This window comes from Dama dama, chromosome 12 (genome assembly GCF_033118175.1).
Source record: "Dama dama isolate Ldn47 chromosome 12, ASM3311817v1, whole genome shotgun sequence".
NCBI lineage: Eukaryota > Metazoa > Chordata > Mammalia > Artiodactyla > Cervidae > Dama > Dama dama.
In genome coordinates, this window is record NC_083692.1 from 88489509 (window position 1) to 88505296 (window position 15788).

General features: G+C 51.8%; 1 protein-coding gene across 1 annotated transcript in view; it reads left to right on the forward strand.

The window, feature by feature from the left end:
* Positions 1 to 15788, forward strand: part of MEGF11 (multiple EGF like domains 11) — a 379572-nt gene that overhangs the window by 295479 nt on the left and 68305 nt on the right. Inside the window, exons 7-9 of the mRNA XM_061158024.1 lie at positions 1151 to 1271; positions 7861 to 7997; positions 11850 to 12062. Coding sequence (XP_061014007.1) covers positions 1151 to 1271; positions 7861 to 7997; positions 11850 to 12062 — 471 coding nt within the window. The remainder of the gene's footprint in view (positions 1 to 1150; positions 1272 to 7860; positions 7998 to 11849; positions 12063 to 15788) is intronic.

Here is a 15788-nt window from a genome sequence, read left to right on the forward strand (position 1 = left end):
AGGATGGGGAACACGTGAAGGATCAAGAACGCCCTGGCTGTAACATCTCCTGCGCTCTGGCCCCAAGTCCTGCAGAGGCTGAACTCCCGGCCTCACCCACACAGCTCTCAGATCCCTGCTGTCCAGGGCCCAGGGGGACTGGAAGTGGCTTGGAGGACTCGTGGGTGGATGCTCTCATGGCGAGAGAAGCTGGCTAAACCTTCTTCTAGGAGACCCTTCCTGATCTGAGCTCCAGATTTTGGCTTGGAATTCTCTTCTGATCATAATCCAAGTGCCATTACTGAGCCTTCCAGGCCATTTGAGACAGAGAGGTGAGGGCCTTCGGCAGATATCATGCTTAGATTTGGGGAGATTACTGTGCCTGGCCCTCTTCCCCTGCCTTTTCCCCTCATCCAGTTTTCAGGAGAGGGAGTCGGCATGGACAGGGTAGTTGTGACCCCTCAGAGGCAAGATTGACGTTCTCCTTGCCACCCTATCAAAGGCTCAGTGGCCACCTCAACTGCCCTAGACCCTGAGGGAGCGCCCAAGGAATCTGGCCGCAGATACATCTCTGATGGAGGGGGTTCCCTGCCCTCATGTCCGACCAGCTCCAGGGCCAAGGCATTGAGCTAAGGCCCAGGACCAAGACCACATGCAGATCCTCCCCTGCATCTCAGCCGTGCCCAGTCCTTCTAGAGAAGCCTGTTGTGGGGGCTGAGAGCCTTCCAGAGCCTGGAAGGGAGTGGAGGCCTGCCCCGCATTCTCCCTCTCTCAGAATCTAGGCAGATTCTCGAAGGCTGGACTCATGGCTACGTCTCAGGTTTTCTGCTTGTCCTGGTCCTTCTGCCCAGCTCAGCCTTCCTCCCCTTCTCCCAGTGGAACTAACTTCACCTTCAAGACTCAAGTGAAATGTCTCCCTCTCAGGGAAGATTTCCTCCACTTTCCCACCCGGAAGAGCCCTCTTCTTTATACTGAAAGCCCTTAAGTCATCCCCAGTAGTGGCCCAAGCACACAGCCTCCAAGGACACTATCTGACTCCCTCTTTCCCCTCCTGGACTTGTGCCTAGTATAGTTCACATTGACCAGAAACTCACTGACTTCTAGGGAGCCCAGGAGCCTTGGGACTGGCTTTACATGCTGCCACCTCTCACACCTCTGCTTCTCCATGCAGCTGCGAGGAGCTCTGCCCGCCTGGGAGCCATGGGGCTCACTGTGAGCTGCGCTGCCCCTGCCAGAATGGGGGTACCTGCCACCACATCACTGGCGAGTGTGCCTGCCCCCCAGGCTGGACGGTAGGTGGACCTGCAGGATCCGGGTGGGGCTCTGTAAGAGGTCTGAGCATCCCTCGTTCGCATGCACCCTGGAGGGCTAAATTCCTCTTCCATCCTGAAGAGCCTCCCTCCTCTTTATGGTCATGGGGATCATTAGACACTGCCAGGGGGGCCAGGGACACAGGTTTGACTACCGGGGCTCGTATCTAAATGCTGTGTGATCTGAAGCAAGTTGCTTAACCTTTCTGAACCTGTGATCCCTTGTGTGCGAAGGGGTTGAATTCTTCTCATAGGTTGTCTCTGTCTTTCGGCATACTCACTTGAGCTGCTATGGCTCTGAGATGTGGTGAAAAGGCCATGGTGTAAGGATGGAGGTGGTGTAGGTGAAGGGAGAGAGCAGGCATGGTCCCCCTGCCTTTATAGAACTTCAGATTCCCAGGCTCCAACCCCTATACTCACAGATGCACACAGATATTCTGATTCTGTGGGCCTCAGGATCTGTGTCTTAATGTGGGCTCCAGGTGATTCTGAGGTAGCCGCCACCAGTCCAGGTCTCTTGTCTGGAAACAACCACTGTGGGAGAGAGGGATGGGATTTATCACATCACAGGCCTGAATCCAGGCTTCACATCCAGTGTTGGCCCTGAAAAAAAACCCTCGATCATTCTAGTCTCTGCTTCCCTAACTGTAAAACTGGCATAAAATCAGGGGCTTCCCTGGTGAACCAGTGGTTAAAACTCCACACTTCCACTTCAGGGAGGGAGGCTCTGATCCCTGGTCGGGGAGCTAAGATCCCATATGCCGGGTGATGGGGCCAAAACAAAAACAAACTGGCATAAAAACAGTCAGCCCCGTGCGTCAGAGCAGCACGGTTGGCAGAAGGCTCAGATGAGGGCAGTGTAGGTCCCAGGTGCCCTGCAAACACTGAAATGCTCTACCGTTATTCATTTTCTATGTCCTTGGATGCCACAGGCAAGCCACAGCCTCCTTTAAGCCAGCCTGTTCCCCCGTCAGTGTCCCCACCCTCCGCAGTCCCAAGCCCCTCAGAAGCAGCGAGTCACTGAGGCTGATTTTCCTGTTTCAGGGAAGCTCAGTGACACAGTCGGCTGCCTCCCCTGGGGCCCGAGGCTTTGTGGAGCCAGGAAGGGACAGGGCTGTGGAGCAGGAGCAGGATATTTCAGGAGGCTGTGAACACGAGGTCACGGTGGGGGGTGGGGGGGCGCTGCAGGAGGGACGGCTACAGGGCCTGTGACGCAGGCAGATTGGCCAGAATTCTTTACAGCAGGAGAAAACCTGCTCTATGGGGGATCATATCGTCCAGCCTTTTCCCAACCTGGCTGCGCACCAGAGTTGCAGTGGATGGGGGTGGGGTGGGGTTAATACAGATTCCCAGACTCCACTGTAGACCGTCCTGGGCCCAGGATCTCTCTCTTCCTTTTTTTTTTTTTTAATAAGCTCCCCTGATGATTCTGAAGCAGCCGACCCTGTCTTCAAGTCTGCATTTGGAACAAATCAATCCAGACTATAGGATTTTCTTCTGTGTTTCACAGAACTCAAGGGTTTCTTGGAGGTGAAGGTGGGAGCAAGGAGCCTAACAACTGGGGCTCTGGCACCCACACACCCCCACGTCTCCATTTTAATCTACTAAGAGGTTCTAGGTAAGATTTCACATAAAAACAGGACCTCCCAGCTTTAGGAGGCTTGAATACCACTGGTCTGTCAATACCTTCCTTTCTCAGATGAGGCAGCTGAGGCCCAGAGTGGCTAAGTGACCTGGCCAAGGCCACACAGCTGGGGAAGAGGGAGATGGAGCTGGAATGCAGGTGTTCCGACTCCTGAATCCACACTCTCGGTGCCCGTCCGTCTCTGTCTTTTCTGAGGAGAATGACGTGGCTCCTGCCTCTCCCACACCTGCCTGTTTCTCCCACCCTGAACCACTCTCTGTAAAGGCTCTCTCATCTCCAGCCAACTTCCGGAATTCCATCACTCGCAGGCTGCGTCCCCAGTGGCCCAGCAGCAGGCAGTGAGGTCAGATCAGGATGAGGCAGGGGGAGAACAGGCCACCGGCAGACCTGTACCTGTAAAGTCCTCTCTAGAGAGATCGAAGACTGAGGGAGGCTGGTGATTGAAGAGGGAGGTGGGGAGGAAACCAACACAGATAATTTTTTTCCCCTCCCAACACAGTGAGAGGTTTGTTCTTTCAGATGACAGGAAACTCTGTCAATAGCAGCCTTTGGAATTAGGAACTTCATGTTTTTAATTTTATTGTAGACAATTGCATTTCTATTTTTGACAGAGCATTTAACTTGCAGATTTGTATGAATTATTAATACCTCTCGTGCATGCAGTCACAGTGTAATGAAGCTGCTGCTGGGGCCTGAGACCCCTCCCAGGGAGAGGGCTGGGGCCAAGGGGATGTTGCAGGGCAGACTGGTCCTCCCTTTATTATCCTCCATTGTCTCATTTGCCTGCCAGCCCCACGTGGCTTTAGCCGCACTCAGACATCTAAAGAGTACGATTGCTCACTCACACAGAACAGGTCCGCAAAGAACCAAGGCTTCATGCAGGCCTGGAGAGGAGCTGCCTGGAATCCTGGTCCCCCAGGCCCCTTCCTCAGGGACCCCTGGCCAGTAGGGGTATGCCCAGAGGTGTGTGGGCAATCCGGTGTGTGCCCACAGGACACGGCTCTTGCTCAGTTGTGGTGAGCCTGTTCCCAGAGGGGCTCTGTGAAGAGCCTAGGGAGCTGTTTCCTCTCTCTTTCTGGGCTTTGAGACCTTTCAGAGAAGGAGACCCAGATGTAAGGAGTTCACTGTAAGTGGGAAGTGCAGATGGATGGGAGGTAGGAGATATGATCACCTGCCTTAGGAGTTCCCAGTCTGATGGTGGAGGCTGGACACATACATGTGCGTGCACACACATATACACTCAGGAAAAAACAGGCCTCAAGAGCTGGGAAACAGAACCAGTCATCATGGAGGAGCAAAGAGAGGTGTTTGTAAAATCCTAGAAGCTCAGGTTTAGGAAGTTTTGTTCATGGAGTTCCAAGCCTGACCTGTATGGCCTGGATCGTTTCCACAGCACCCAAGCCAACCACTGTGCACTTTCCCCTGAGGGCATCCATTCCACCCGGGACAGCAGTGATCATTAGATACTTGGAGAGGCTGCATTGTCTTATTGGCTTAACCTCAAGTCCCTCACCATCTTGGCCCCCTCCTTTCTTATTCTCCATTTATCCATGGTTTTCTTTATGTGCAGCTGGTTTCCAGATTTGGACAGAACCATTTGGTCCATATAGTCCTGAGGAGCAGGACTCTTGCCTCACTGCATCTCCCCCACCTTCTAAATGCCACACTGCCCGAGATCCCGCCGCTCTAGGAGACTTCACTCAGCTGACTAAAGGGCAGGTGTGTTAGGGCTGTCATAACAAAGTAGCACACACTGGGGGGCTTCGACAACAGAAATGTTTTCTCACAGCTCGGGAGGCCGGAAGTCTGAGACTGAGGTGTTGGCAGAGTTGGTTCCTGCTCAGGCTTCAGCCCCTGGTTTGTAGCTGGTGGTCTTCTCCCTGTATCTCCACGTGGCCTTCCCTCTGCCCTGTCTGTGTGCTAATCTCTGCTCCCAATGAAGACATCAGTCTATTGGACTAGGAGCCACCCTGATGACCTCACTAACTTTATTGCCTCTCTAACGGCCCTGTCTCCAGCCATGGTCATATTCTAAGGTGCTGGGAGTTAGGATATGTGAACCTGGGGGACACAGTTCATAATAGCAGGAAAGAAACTATAAGATCAGAGCCCTTTTTCAGGCTGATACTCTCCTGTCTGCTCTCTTCCCCTGTCTCTCCCCAAAAAGCTATTCTTCTAACCAGCAGTAACCTACCAGTTATGTGGTCCTCCACCACTCTTCTCTGTCCCAGGTGACACTGGGCTCCTACCACCTCCACCTCATCAGGGGTCTGCTTGGGTTGAGTGTTAATGAAGGGCCCACTCATCTCTAATTTAATGAAGGTTCCTTCCCATCTCTGTTCCCACTGAATCTTTATAATCACCTGGGACACTGGGGGTTGCCACTCCCATTTTAGAGATGAGGAAACTGCAGCTCAGAACTATCACACGACTTGTCCTCACTCGGCCATCTGGAAGGAGGCAGACCTGGGGTTTGAGCCCAAGTCCTGACTTTGAGTCCAATGTTCTTCCCACCCTATCAGGCAGCAGCCCTTCTGAGGTAGCAGATTCTTCCAGCCCCAGGAGCTCGAGCCTGAGGAGGACTGAGTATTATAGGGACCCGGGGTGCTGTGGGTGGGGAATACTGAGCAGGGGCTGAGAGAGGTGCTCACCGTCCCATCCAGAAAAGGCTCAAGGATGCTCGATTTCCCCAGGAATTGTTGAAAGGAAGCAAACTTTCCTATTGGGCTCTTCAGGGAACCCTGATCATGTCTCAGAAACTCTGAAGAGAAAAGGGAGTCTGTGGTCTGCAGGATGGATGGATGGATGGATGGATGGGGTGTGTGTGTGTGTGTTTAAGCATAGGAGGGCTCCACTGTGCTCCATGATGAGGATGTAGGAGGTATAAACACAGCTCCCTTAATGGTTCAAAATGTTTTTTCAGGGTCAGAGTATCCTCGTCCAGCCCAGGATTGCAGAGAACTGGCCATAAAGAACTCCTCCCTTCCCTCAAGAATCCCTAGAACTTGTCGGGTACAGTGAGAAAAGCAGCCCAAAGTACCACCCCCACCACCTCCAGGAAGAAGAGGGACCCGTCATCTGAGTAGCTTTTCCCTGCCCCCTCCTCATACACACTCATCTCACCATCCTCGGCTACTGCCTCTACCTCTCAATCGTCCATCTCTGCCCCTCCCAGCCCCCCTCTCAGCCCCACACTATCTGACTTATATGTAGGGGAGAAATCTGAGTTAAAAGGCCTACTGCTTAATTCATTACAAGTAAATTGGATGATATTGATAGATGACTCTGGTCAGCAGGATTTTCCTGACTAAACTAGCTTCCTCAGGGTTGGCAATTATCGGTGCTTAATAACTGTGTGTTGAACTAATTGATTAATTAATTGTGGGAGAATCCTTGATCTCCATAAGAGAAATGACCATCTCTGGTGTGGGAGAGGCTAAAAGGGCAGCAGGAGACAAAAGTAAGTTTATTCCTATTTGATAAAGACCAAAGAGTCATATGAATAATTTTAAAATTATATACAAAAAAAAAATTATATACAGTATCTCATACCACAAGGCTACTACTGGAAGGAAGGGAAAATAGTCCTCTGTCTGACCCTCTGACAGGTCCTACTCCTGAAAGATACCAGATTCAATTTTTTTAGGTGTTTCTTCTGGAGTTTCCCTCCATATTTCTCCAAAACATGCTTTACCACCATCTCCCAACTCAGAGCCTCATTTCAAGTATTTGCTGATTTCTGGTCTCCTGTTCATGTTTTACCGTAATCCTTGGAAAAGCCAGCTGGAAGCCAGAGGGGCAGGAGAGGTGCCAGGCTTGTTGACTGATAGGAGCCTTAAATATCAGTATCGGCAGGTCTTTCCCCTTGAGCTCTCAGCGTTCCCAGAAACGAATCCTCCAGGACCCTGAGAGAGGGAGTAGAGTCTGTCACTAGAATCGTAGGGGCTGAGCAGGGGAAGAGAGCAGAGGGTCTGACTTATGCAGGCAGATCCCACAAGACCTCCGTTTCTGACGGCCCCCACCCCTTGGTTGCGCTTGCTGTCCCTATGTCTGAAGCGTTCGTGGGTCAGCCTCCCTAAAAGTAAACTGCTAGTCTTGGGAAGGCTATTTGAAATGGGGGTAAAAACCTTGGGTCTAATTCCCTCGTTTATAAGCCTCCAAACACTCCTCCTGTTTCAGCACACCGGCGCCTTGACCCTCAGAGGCCCCTGGTATCTCTGATTCCTGAGCTTTTCTGGGCTTTATCTTCCCACGCTCCCTTTGCAGGCGCTCGCCATTGCTGAGAAAGCAGAAACTCCAGCAGATCCTGTTCCTCTATCTGCCGGTCCATCTTCCACCGCGTGATACCTCTTGTCCTCTATGGTCCCCTCTCCCCTTCCTTTTCTCCTTGGAGGTTTATGTGTTCCCCCTGGTACTGGTAGCCGGGTTTACTCTTTACTCTTCTGGTAGCTGGGTTTGGGAAAGAAGTAGAGATAAATGTATGTTTCCATACCACCATGTTTAATCACATCTCCACTTTCTTTTCCCTCAGCACTTTCTCGTGGACCAGTGTGAGGGCACCTAGCACCGTGCACGAGTTACCTGTTTTCTTGTCTCTCTCCCCAGTGGGCTGGAAGGACAGGAATTGAATCTTACCTGTTTTCATATCCCTAGAGTCTAGTACAGGGTCTGGTACACAACAGGCGCTCATTAAATACGTGCTGAATGATTGGATAAGCAAACGGGTCTCAGTCTGCCCATCTCTAAACTGTGGCTTTGGGGTCATGCTGTCCAACTTTCTGTGCTTCTGTGACTGGGGAGAAGGTCCCTCTAAGGGATAGGGGTGGTCCCTTGGGCTGTAGCAACCGTGCTACTTCTAGAAGAAGGTGGCCTCAGGATCACATCTCAGAAGCACCACCTCTGCAGGTCTTCCCTCCTGTGTTTCAGGGAGCAGTGTGTGCCCAGCCCTGCCCACCGGGGACGTTCGGCCAGAACTGCAGCCAGGACTGTCCTTGCCACCACGGAGGACAGTGTGACCACGTGACTGGGCAGTGCCACTGCACAGCCGGATACATGGGAGACAGGTAAGGATGCTGTTAGCTATCATCCTTACTGGTCACGTTACTCATTTTCATGGCAGCCTTGCAGACAACAGGTCAGGTTTACCAGCCTTCTGCCAGCTTTCCTGTTCCTTTCTCAGAAAGCATTCTGAGTCCTCCTGCCAATCCATCCTTCCTAGCCGTCAGCCTGCTGAGGGCATCCACCTTCCCCCAGTCCAGGGACCCAAGCCCAGAATTTGCATTGACTCACCTGGGGGAAGAGGTGGGCACCTACCTCCACCCTCTACTTGCTGCCCTTCTGAAGGGAGACAGCAGCACCGATAATCTGAAGAAGCTGAGCATGCACTCTCAGTTCACACATTTTGCACTATTCTTTTTAGAAGTAGATTTTTATTCCTGATGAGCTCTGCCAAAAGGATACTGACATCAGTTTGCATCCTCTGAAGGCCTGTGGCCTAACAGCAGACTGAACAAGGCCACCAATGTTCTGGAATCAAATTAACCTTGCCAAGTGCATAACCCACAAAATACGTAACGGGAGGGTTACCGGACATGTGCGCTTGCCATGATGAGAGGGATTCCATGATGATGGAGAAGGAGAAACGACAGCCAGGGCGTCTGATGGTGAGTGAATTCAGAGCTGGTGGAGGACACTTGTCCACAGAATCCAGACGAATCTCCTCCCTCTCAGTCTGAACCACATCTGTCTCCTTGAGCAGAGAGATGGGCAGTAGAAAGGAAACTCTCACACCCCTTGCCTGCTTCTGTGGGATCCATGTTTCACCTGGATTTTGTTGCTCTGGATTTTGTTACTCTGCCTCCCCTGCCCAGGTAACATCAGGAAGCAAGAGTTAGGGCTGAATTAACTAGTGAGTCCTTCTGGCTCTGACCAACATAGTGGGGCTCCTCCAACTCTCACTGGAGTCAGCCCCAAATCCTTAGCGATGTCCAGAAAAGAGATTTTCCATTTCCAGCCTGAAGCTTGTTTACCCCTAGCCTGGAGCCTTTTAAGCCAGATCTGAGCTCTTGGTGAGCTAGTGTTCATCTCGTGAGCATCCCTGGCGTAGAATGTGGGGTGTGGCATCAGGGGACCCATCCCTCTCTGACCTCTGCTGGAGTCTGCGTCTCTGAGGGAAGAAAGGGAGGCAGGACTGAAGTGCTGCACCCACCTTCCCATCCCCACTGTCTCCCCCAGTGAGAAAATGCTCAGGTTGAGCCAGCAGGGGCAGGAACTGGAAGACCCCAGAACCAAAACAGGACCCTTTGTCTTGCACATGATGGCCAACAACCCATTCACCATTGGAGACAAGCAGGTTGATAGCTCCAACCAGCTAGACTCCACACCAGGAGACCCAACCTCATCAGCGCTTTCCATTTCCACCGCCAAGATGTACCAAATGGAGAAATGACCCTAACCCCTCATGTTGGGACCCAGCCCAGGAACCTGAGACAAAGCGAAGCCCCTCAGACCTCAGCGTCCTCTGGCAAGCTCTGCCCATCAACTCCAGGAAAAGAATACAAAAAGAGGGCCCAGCAACATTTGGGTTTCCCACCTAAACGGGCTGCCTGGTGTTTAATATTTTGTAAAATTGCCTCCATTAATTTTGTAAGTGACAGCTGCATGAACCCACCCCACATCGTTGTGAGCATATTATAGTTGAGTGGGTATAATAATGCAGGCCTCCCCGGATAGGCAGAATCCAGTGCAAATTAAACATGAAACGTAACGAGGGTTTTGCAGCTCATTTTGTAATTTAATTGAGCAATGTATCTGGTTGTTAATGGTAATATCGGACACATTAGATTGATATGTTGCAAAGGAAGGATGTTTAAGTAGAAAACTAATTCCTGCTGTGATTACCCTTCTGTTCCACAGTCCCCATTATTAGCATGCTTTGTGTAAAATTCATTAGCAGTCGTTGCTTGATCTCTAAATAAATAAGTTGTTTAAATTGTGGGTAGAAAAAAAAAAAGAGGCTGATTATGTAAATGGATTAGGTTGTCAATATTTCATTTCCAGATTCTTTTTCTGGTGCTATGGAGTGTCACTTTGTAAATATGACATGGGGTGGAGACGTGCCCTTCAGAGAAGGGAGCTCACACTCTAGGACTCTGTCTACTCAATCCTGCCAGGGGGGAGGGAGCAGGAATGTTCCAGTGAAAGCGAAGAGTCTGGAGGTGTCTCCAGACTGGGGTTTCTTCCCTGATGGTCTGAGACATCCAGGAGAGGCAACCTGAGTGACTTCCGTCCATTGTGAGGCAGAACTGGGGCTGGCAATGTCCAATTCTTCAATTGCAATGTGTCCTCTTCCTTCACCTGCCTCGGTTTTCACCCTCACCCTTTCCATCTTATCCCCCTCTTCCTTCCTCTCTTCTACCTCCCATTTCTTCTCCACACATCCCCTTCTCTCTTCCCTCTTCCTCTCTTTCTTTTCTGTTCCTTCCCTCCCTGAGGCTTCAGCGGGCTAAAATGCAGCAAGACTTGCAGGAAGACAATCTGGGTGCTGTGATGAAGAACACTGCTTCCAACTCAGGACTCACCAAGATTTAATAAAGAGTCTAAGGCTGTATTTTTTTTTCTAACATCTTTTATGGCTCCCCTCTGCCCTTATTATTGTAGAAGATAAATAGAAAACCTGAAAATGGAAAAACATAATCATTAAAGCATTTATAATTCCCTAAGTCCACTCCATTGTAAACATTTGGGAAGTCTTCCCTTTGAGCCTTTCGTGCCACAGGGGCTCTGTTAGGAGAACTACAGAGAACAGTATTAACAAGAGTAAAAAGAAGAACTAACACTTCTTATTGAGCACTTACCATTCATGGGGCACCTTTCTAAATATTTATACACGTTATCTCATTTAATCCTCAAACACATGGTGAGGTTTAATTATTACCATCCCATTCTGTGATGAGGAAGCAGATGTCAGGGCAGTAAGGCCAGTTCCCCATTCTCCACACCTTTGAAGCAGTGTGGGGACGCAGATAATCCAAAGTCCATAGGCCATTTCTGTCCGTTTGCCTCTAGGATGCAGGGGTGGCCCGTCCCTTTCCTCAAATGCCCCCAGGTTTACCGCTTAATTTGTTGCTGTGACAATGACTCTACATCCGTGCATGCTCTTTACCAAGTCACGTCTGACTCTGCGACCCCGTGGACTGTAGCCGGCCAGGCTCCTCCGGCCATGGGACTTCATGTGGTTTGCCATTTAATGGGTACAGAAGTTTCAGTTTGGGAAGATGAAAAGGTTCTAGGGATGAATGGTGTTGATGGTGGCTCAGCAGTGTGTGTTGTATGTCTGTGCTCACTCAGTCGTATCCGACTCTCTGTGACCACACGGACGTATCCCCCCCAGGCTCCTCTGGCCATGGGATGTCCAGGGCAAGAACACTGGAGTGGGTTGCCATTTCCTCCTCCAGGGGATCTTCTCCACCCAGGGATCCAACCCACGTCTCTTACATCTCCTGCTTTGGCAGGCATAGTCTTTATCACTGAGCCACCTGGAAAACCCACCCAACAATATACATGTACTTAACACCACTCTATACTTGAAAATAATTAAAACGGCAAATTTATGTTATCCTTATTTACTGCAGTCAAAAAAATGAAAGAAAAAAAAAAAAACACAAACCCACAAAGCCTGCAATCAGTGAACTATGATAGTATGAACTCACTCTGAGGGGACCTGGCCTGGAAAGGGGAATGGACTAGAATGGTGAAACCACAGAACACTTCCTGCAGGAGGAAAGGGAAGAGGGGAGGAGGGTGTGAGGAGGTGCAGCACCCCAGGCCCAGGCCCGGAGGCAGGGGGTGCGTGCCCGATGGATCTGGAAAGGCAGGTCTGGGGCACGGACTAACCGTACTCTGTTGTCCTGCAGGTGCCAAGAGGAATGCCCCTTGGGGACCTTCGGCTTCCAGTGTTCCCAGCGCTGTGACTGCCACAACGGAGGTCAGTGTTCCCCCAGCTCCGGCGCCTGCGCGTGTGAACCCGGCTACAAAGGCCCGCGCTGCCAGGAGCGCCTGTGCCCCGAGGGCCTGCACGGCCCAGCCTGCAGCTTGCCCTGCCCCTGCGATGCCGACAACACCGTTAGGTACGACCCGAGGGGGGATAGCGGAGCCCAGGGACAGGGACTGGGGGGCCCTGGTGGAAAGGGGGCTCTCAGGGCACAAGCCACCACCTCCACCTGGGTTATCTGGGCAGGCAGTGGCAGAGCTGGGACCTCAGTGATCACTGTCCCTGGCCAGTCTGATCAGAGAAGGGAAAGCCAAGGTCACTCTGTTGGTCAAGACGAGGACTGAGGTCGCCTGATCTGTCCACCACCCAAGGTTGCCAACGTTGAACCTGGCTGCTGGCATTGAACATAGGCCACGCACAGGAGCAAGAGGGTGCCTGGTGACCCTCAGGGAAGCAGGGTGGGAATGGGTGCAGCCATGCAATCGTAGGGGGCTGAGGCTGAGCTTGGGGTACCACAGGCCCTGGGGGCATTTTCCTGGAAAACATTTCCCCTCCACACAGTCCGTATCTAACCAAGTCATCTCCCAACCCCAAGGAGCCCAGAAACCAAACTACCAGGGCAGAAGCACGGGGCTTTAGCCGTAGAGGGTCAGTGTTAGAAGAGACCTTCAGGATGACTCGCCTGGGGCCTGCAGAGAGCTGTCCCCTCTGGCCCTGGCTAGGGTAGAAGAGCAGGAGGGACAAAGGGCAGGCCCGCATCAGGGTCTTGGCTTGGGGCCAGCCTTGCCCTGCTCTCTGCCCTTCAGGGCTCGGTCAGGGCCACCTAAACTGATGTTGGCCCCACCCCTGCTTCCTGGAAGTGGAGAAGCCAGAGCTGCCCTGGGCCACCTCCCCCAGCTCCCTTCAATTCCCGCTTCCTGCACCAGTTGGCACCGCCCTCTGGTAATAGATGAGGCTGTCGGGCCCCAGATAAATGCTTTCACAGCCTTTTATGTGACCGACTCTTATTAGGATGGTGCAGGGTGAGGGGACTCTCCTTCTCCCCTCGGGCCTGCAGGACAGCTCAGGGGAGGACCAGCTGCCCTGGGCCATGGGTGTTGCTGCTGTTTTCAGGCCAGAAAGGCCTCTGCCTTGTAGCCTTGTCTCTGGGACAGCTAGGACTTAGCCTCAGCTCCTCCCCACTTCCAGCTTTTACTTCTCCACACATTGCCCAGGAGCCTCTGGTCACTGTAAGCAGAGTCATCTTTGCAAGTGTTATGGCTTAGACAGAATCTGTCCTCAGTCCTTAGTTCCTAGAGCTGAGTGGCTCAGGCAATGCTGTCTGCAATGGCAGAAGGGTGGAAAGGAAACCATTAGGAGGGGGCCTTGGAGCCAACGGAGCTGACCTGTATATGACTTAAGCATTGATTCACTTATTCATTCAACAAACACTGAGAGCCTGCAGGGCTGACCACGAGAAAAGAAAGTGTTCCTTAACACCTGTCCAGCCCTCAGGAACTTGAGTCTGGAACATGCAGCCCTCCCCTACACATACACACACACACACACACACACACACACACACGTGCACACACATTGAGCATCTTCTACCGTTTTTCTTCAAATATAAGACAACACCAGTAGTGAGGCTCTGCTTTATTGTACGTACTACTACATCTGAACCATGACATACCATTGACTGCATAGCGCACCCATCAGAGCTATGAAAATGTGGGGCAAAAAGCATCTTAGAAGCAACGAAATTTATCTGGCTGGCTCTGTTGTGTCGTGTGCTTGAGTGACTGTGACCAAGGGCTCTGAACAGAAAGCATACTGGTCAGGAAAGTCTTCCTGGAGGAGGTGGCTTCTGGGCTAGGTCTGGAGGGCACAGTGAGAGCTCCCAGGCTCTAAACACAGGGTTTCCACATGGCTGGTCAGGGGCACTGGGCAGCTGCCTCAGACTGTTCCATGGGTGGATGGGCAGCACCAGGAACCCCAGCCACCGCCCCCACCCCCCTCAGCAAGCCTGCTCTGTAGGGAAGCCAAGTGAGGTCCATGTCAGGGACAGGAAGCAAGACTGTTGCTGAGATCCAATGCAGGAATAGTCCCTGCCTTGGAGATCCAACTAACCCCCAAATTAAAGAGCTATTGTTTTCTTCCCGTGCCCGAGCAAGCGTGCCCTGCATAACTTACCCCTCCTCTGAAGGAGTCCTCAATGCATTATTAATCTGAAAGGACTCCCTCTTCGCCGCCGCTAATCTCAGCCCATTCAATATTGATGATTATTTGCTTTACTCTCTTTAACACGTGTCACGTTTCAGGGGTTGGGAGCAGCAGCACTTCTTAGGCGTGGGGGCTCCCAGGGCTCCTGGCAGCCAGGCCCCCAGGCTGGGTTCCTCCGGGTCTACTTGACCGCCTTCTTTCGGGAGCGTTGTCACAGCACGGGCTGGCCCACCTCTGCAGCCTCAGCGCTGCATGGCGCCTGGCACAGAGCGGACCTTCAGGAAAAAGAACCACTGACTTCATCTTCAACAGCCCATTCCTCTAGGGTGCTTCTGCCCAAGCTCTAACGTTTCATCGCTTTCTCCTGGCACACTGCCCCAGTGACTGAGCCCCCAGCACCCACCAAGTTTTTATTTGGTCTAACTAGAAATTTCCCAGCATTGCCACTATGGATGTTTTGTGCTGGATAATTCTTTGTCATGGACGGCTGTCCTGCGCATTGCAGGATGTTTAGCAGCGTAGATGCCAGTAGCATGACCCCAACCCCAAGTCCTGACACCTGGTTGGGGTAGGGAGAGGCAGGACTGCCCACGGTGGAGAACCTCCGATCTCACTCAACCCCTCTCTTGCTGCACTTGGCTTTGTTTTCAGGGACACAGAGAAAAGTTGTCTTCCTCCGTGTGGACACAGGTCACTCCTCTCTTCTCGTGAGCCTTTGTCCCATTCTAGAGCCTTCTCTTGGGATCTAAGAAAAGCAGAGGAATGACTCTAGGACTCCTACTCCTAAGGCAGTTAAGCTGCAGGTTTTGGTGGGTCTGGGACCCCTGGATCCTGGCCTTGGAACTACCTGTGTCTGAGCCAGTGTCCTGATACGTGTACTTTCCCCCTCTGTCTCGGGTTCCCAATCTATCACTTTTCATCAGCCCAGTAAGGGTGAAAGTTTTCTTGTGGTCTTTGCAAGTGAAGCTTCTACTCAGCTCCCCAAAAGATGCAGTGTGGGGTCCTCAGCAGCCTTGCCTCATTGCCCCCCTGGCTTCTGCAAGAGCCCCACCAAGACAACTTGCAAGGAAAGCCCTGAGCATCTTTCTTAGAGAAACAAAGACCTCCCAACCCCTGACCAAAGAAAACTCTCCTCAACTCGCCCCAGCCTCTTTCTGCTCTGTGCCCCTCTGGAGAGGACGCTTCAAAGAGGTCGAGCCCAAGTGCCCTGGGAAGGAAAAAGTGGCCAGAGAAATTCCCCAATGCTTTATTCCCTCTGTAAACGCTTTGTAGCACACACAAAGCAGCCTCCCTCCTTCATCAAGGAATAACCTTGAGAAAGTGAGCGCCCGTGTGTCAGACCATGTCCATGTCCCCGCCACAATTGGATTGTCATAGACGAATTCCAGCAGCCATGATCGTGGATTACCTTTGAAAGATTTGATTTAGCCAACAGATGCAGCATTGATAGAAATCTCAGAGCAGCCAGGAGAAAAAAAGGCAGAAAATTCCACCATGAAAAGATTCCTGTATTGTTCAGCTTTCGGCTCCTATTAACTTGTGATTAATCTATGTCTGGGGGAAATGGAGAAAGGTGAGGGGGGAAAAAAACTGTGCAAGTGAACCAGCGTCAGTGTTTGTGACCTTTGCCTGAGCCGAACCAGCAGTCCTTTGCCCACCC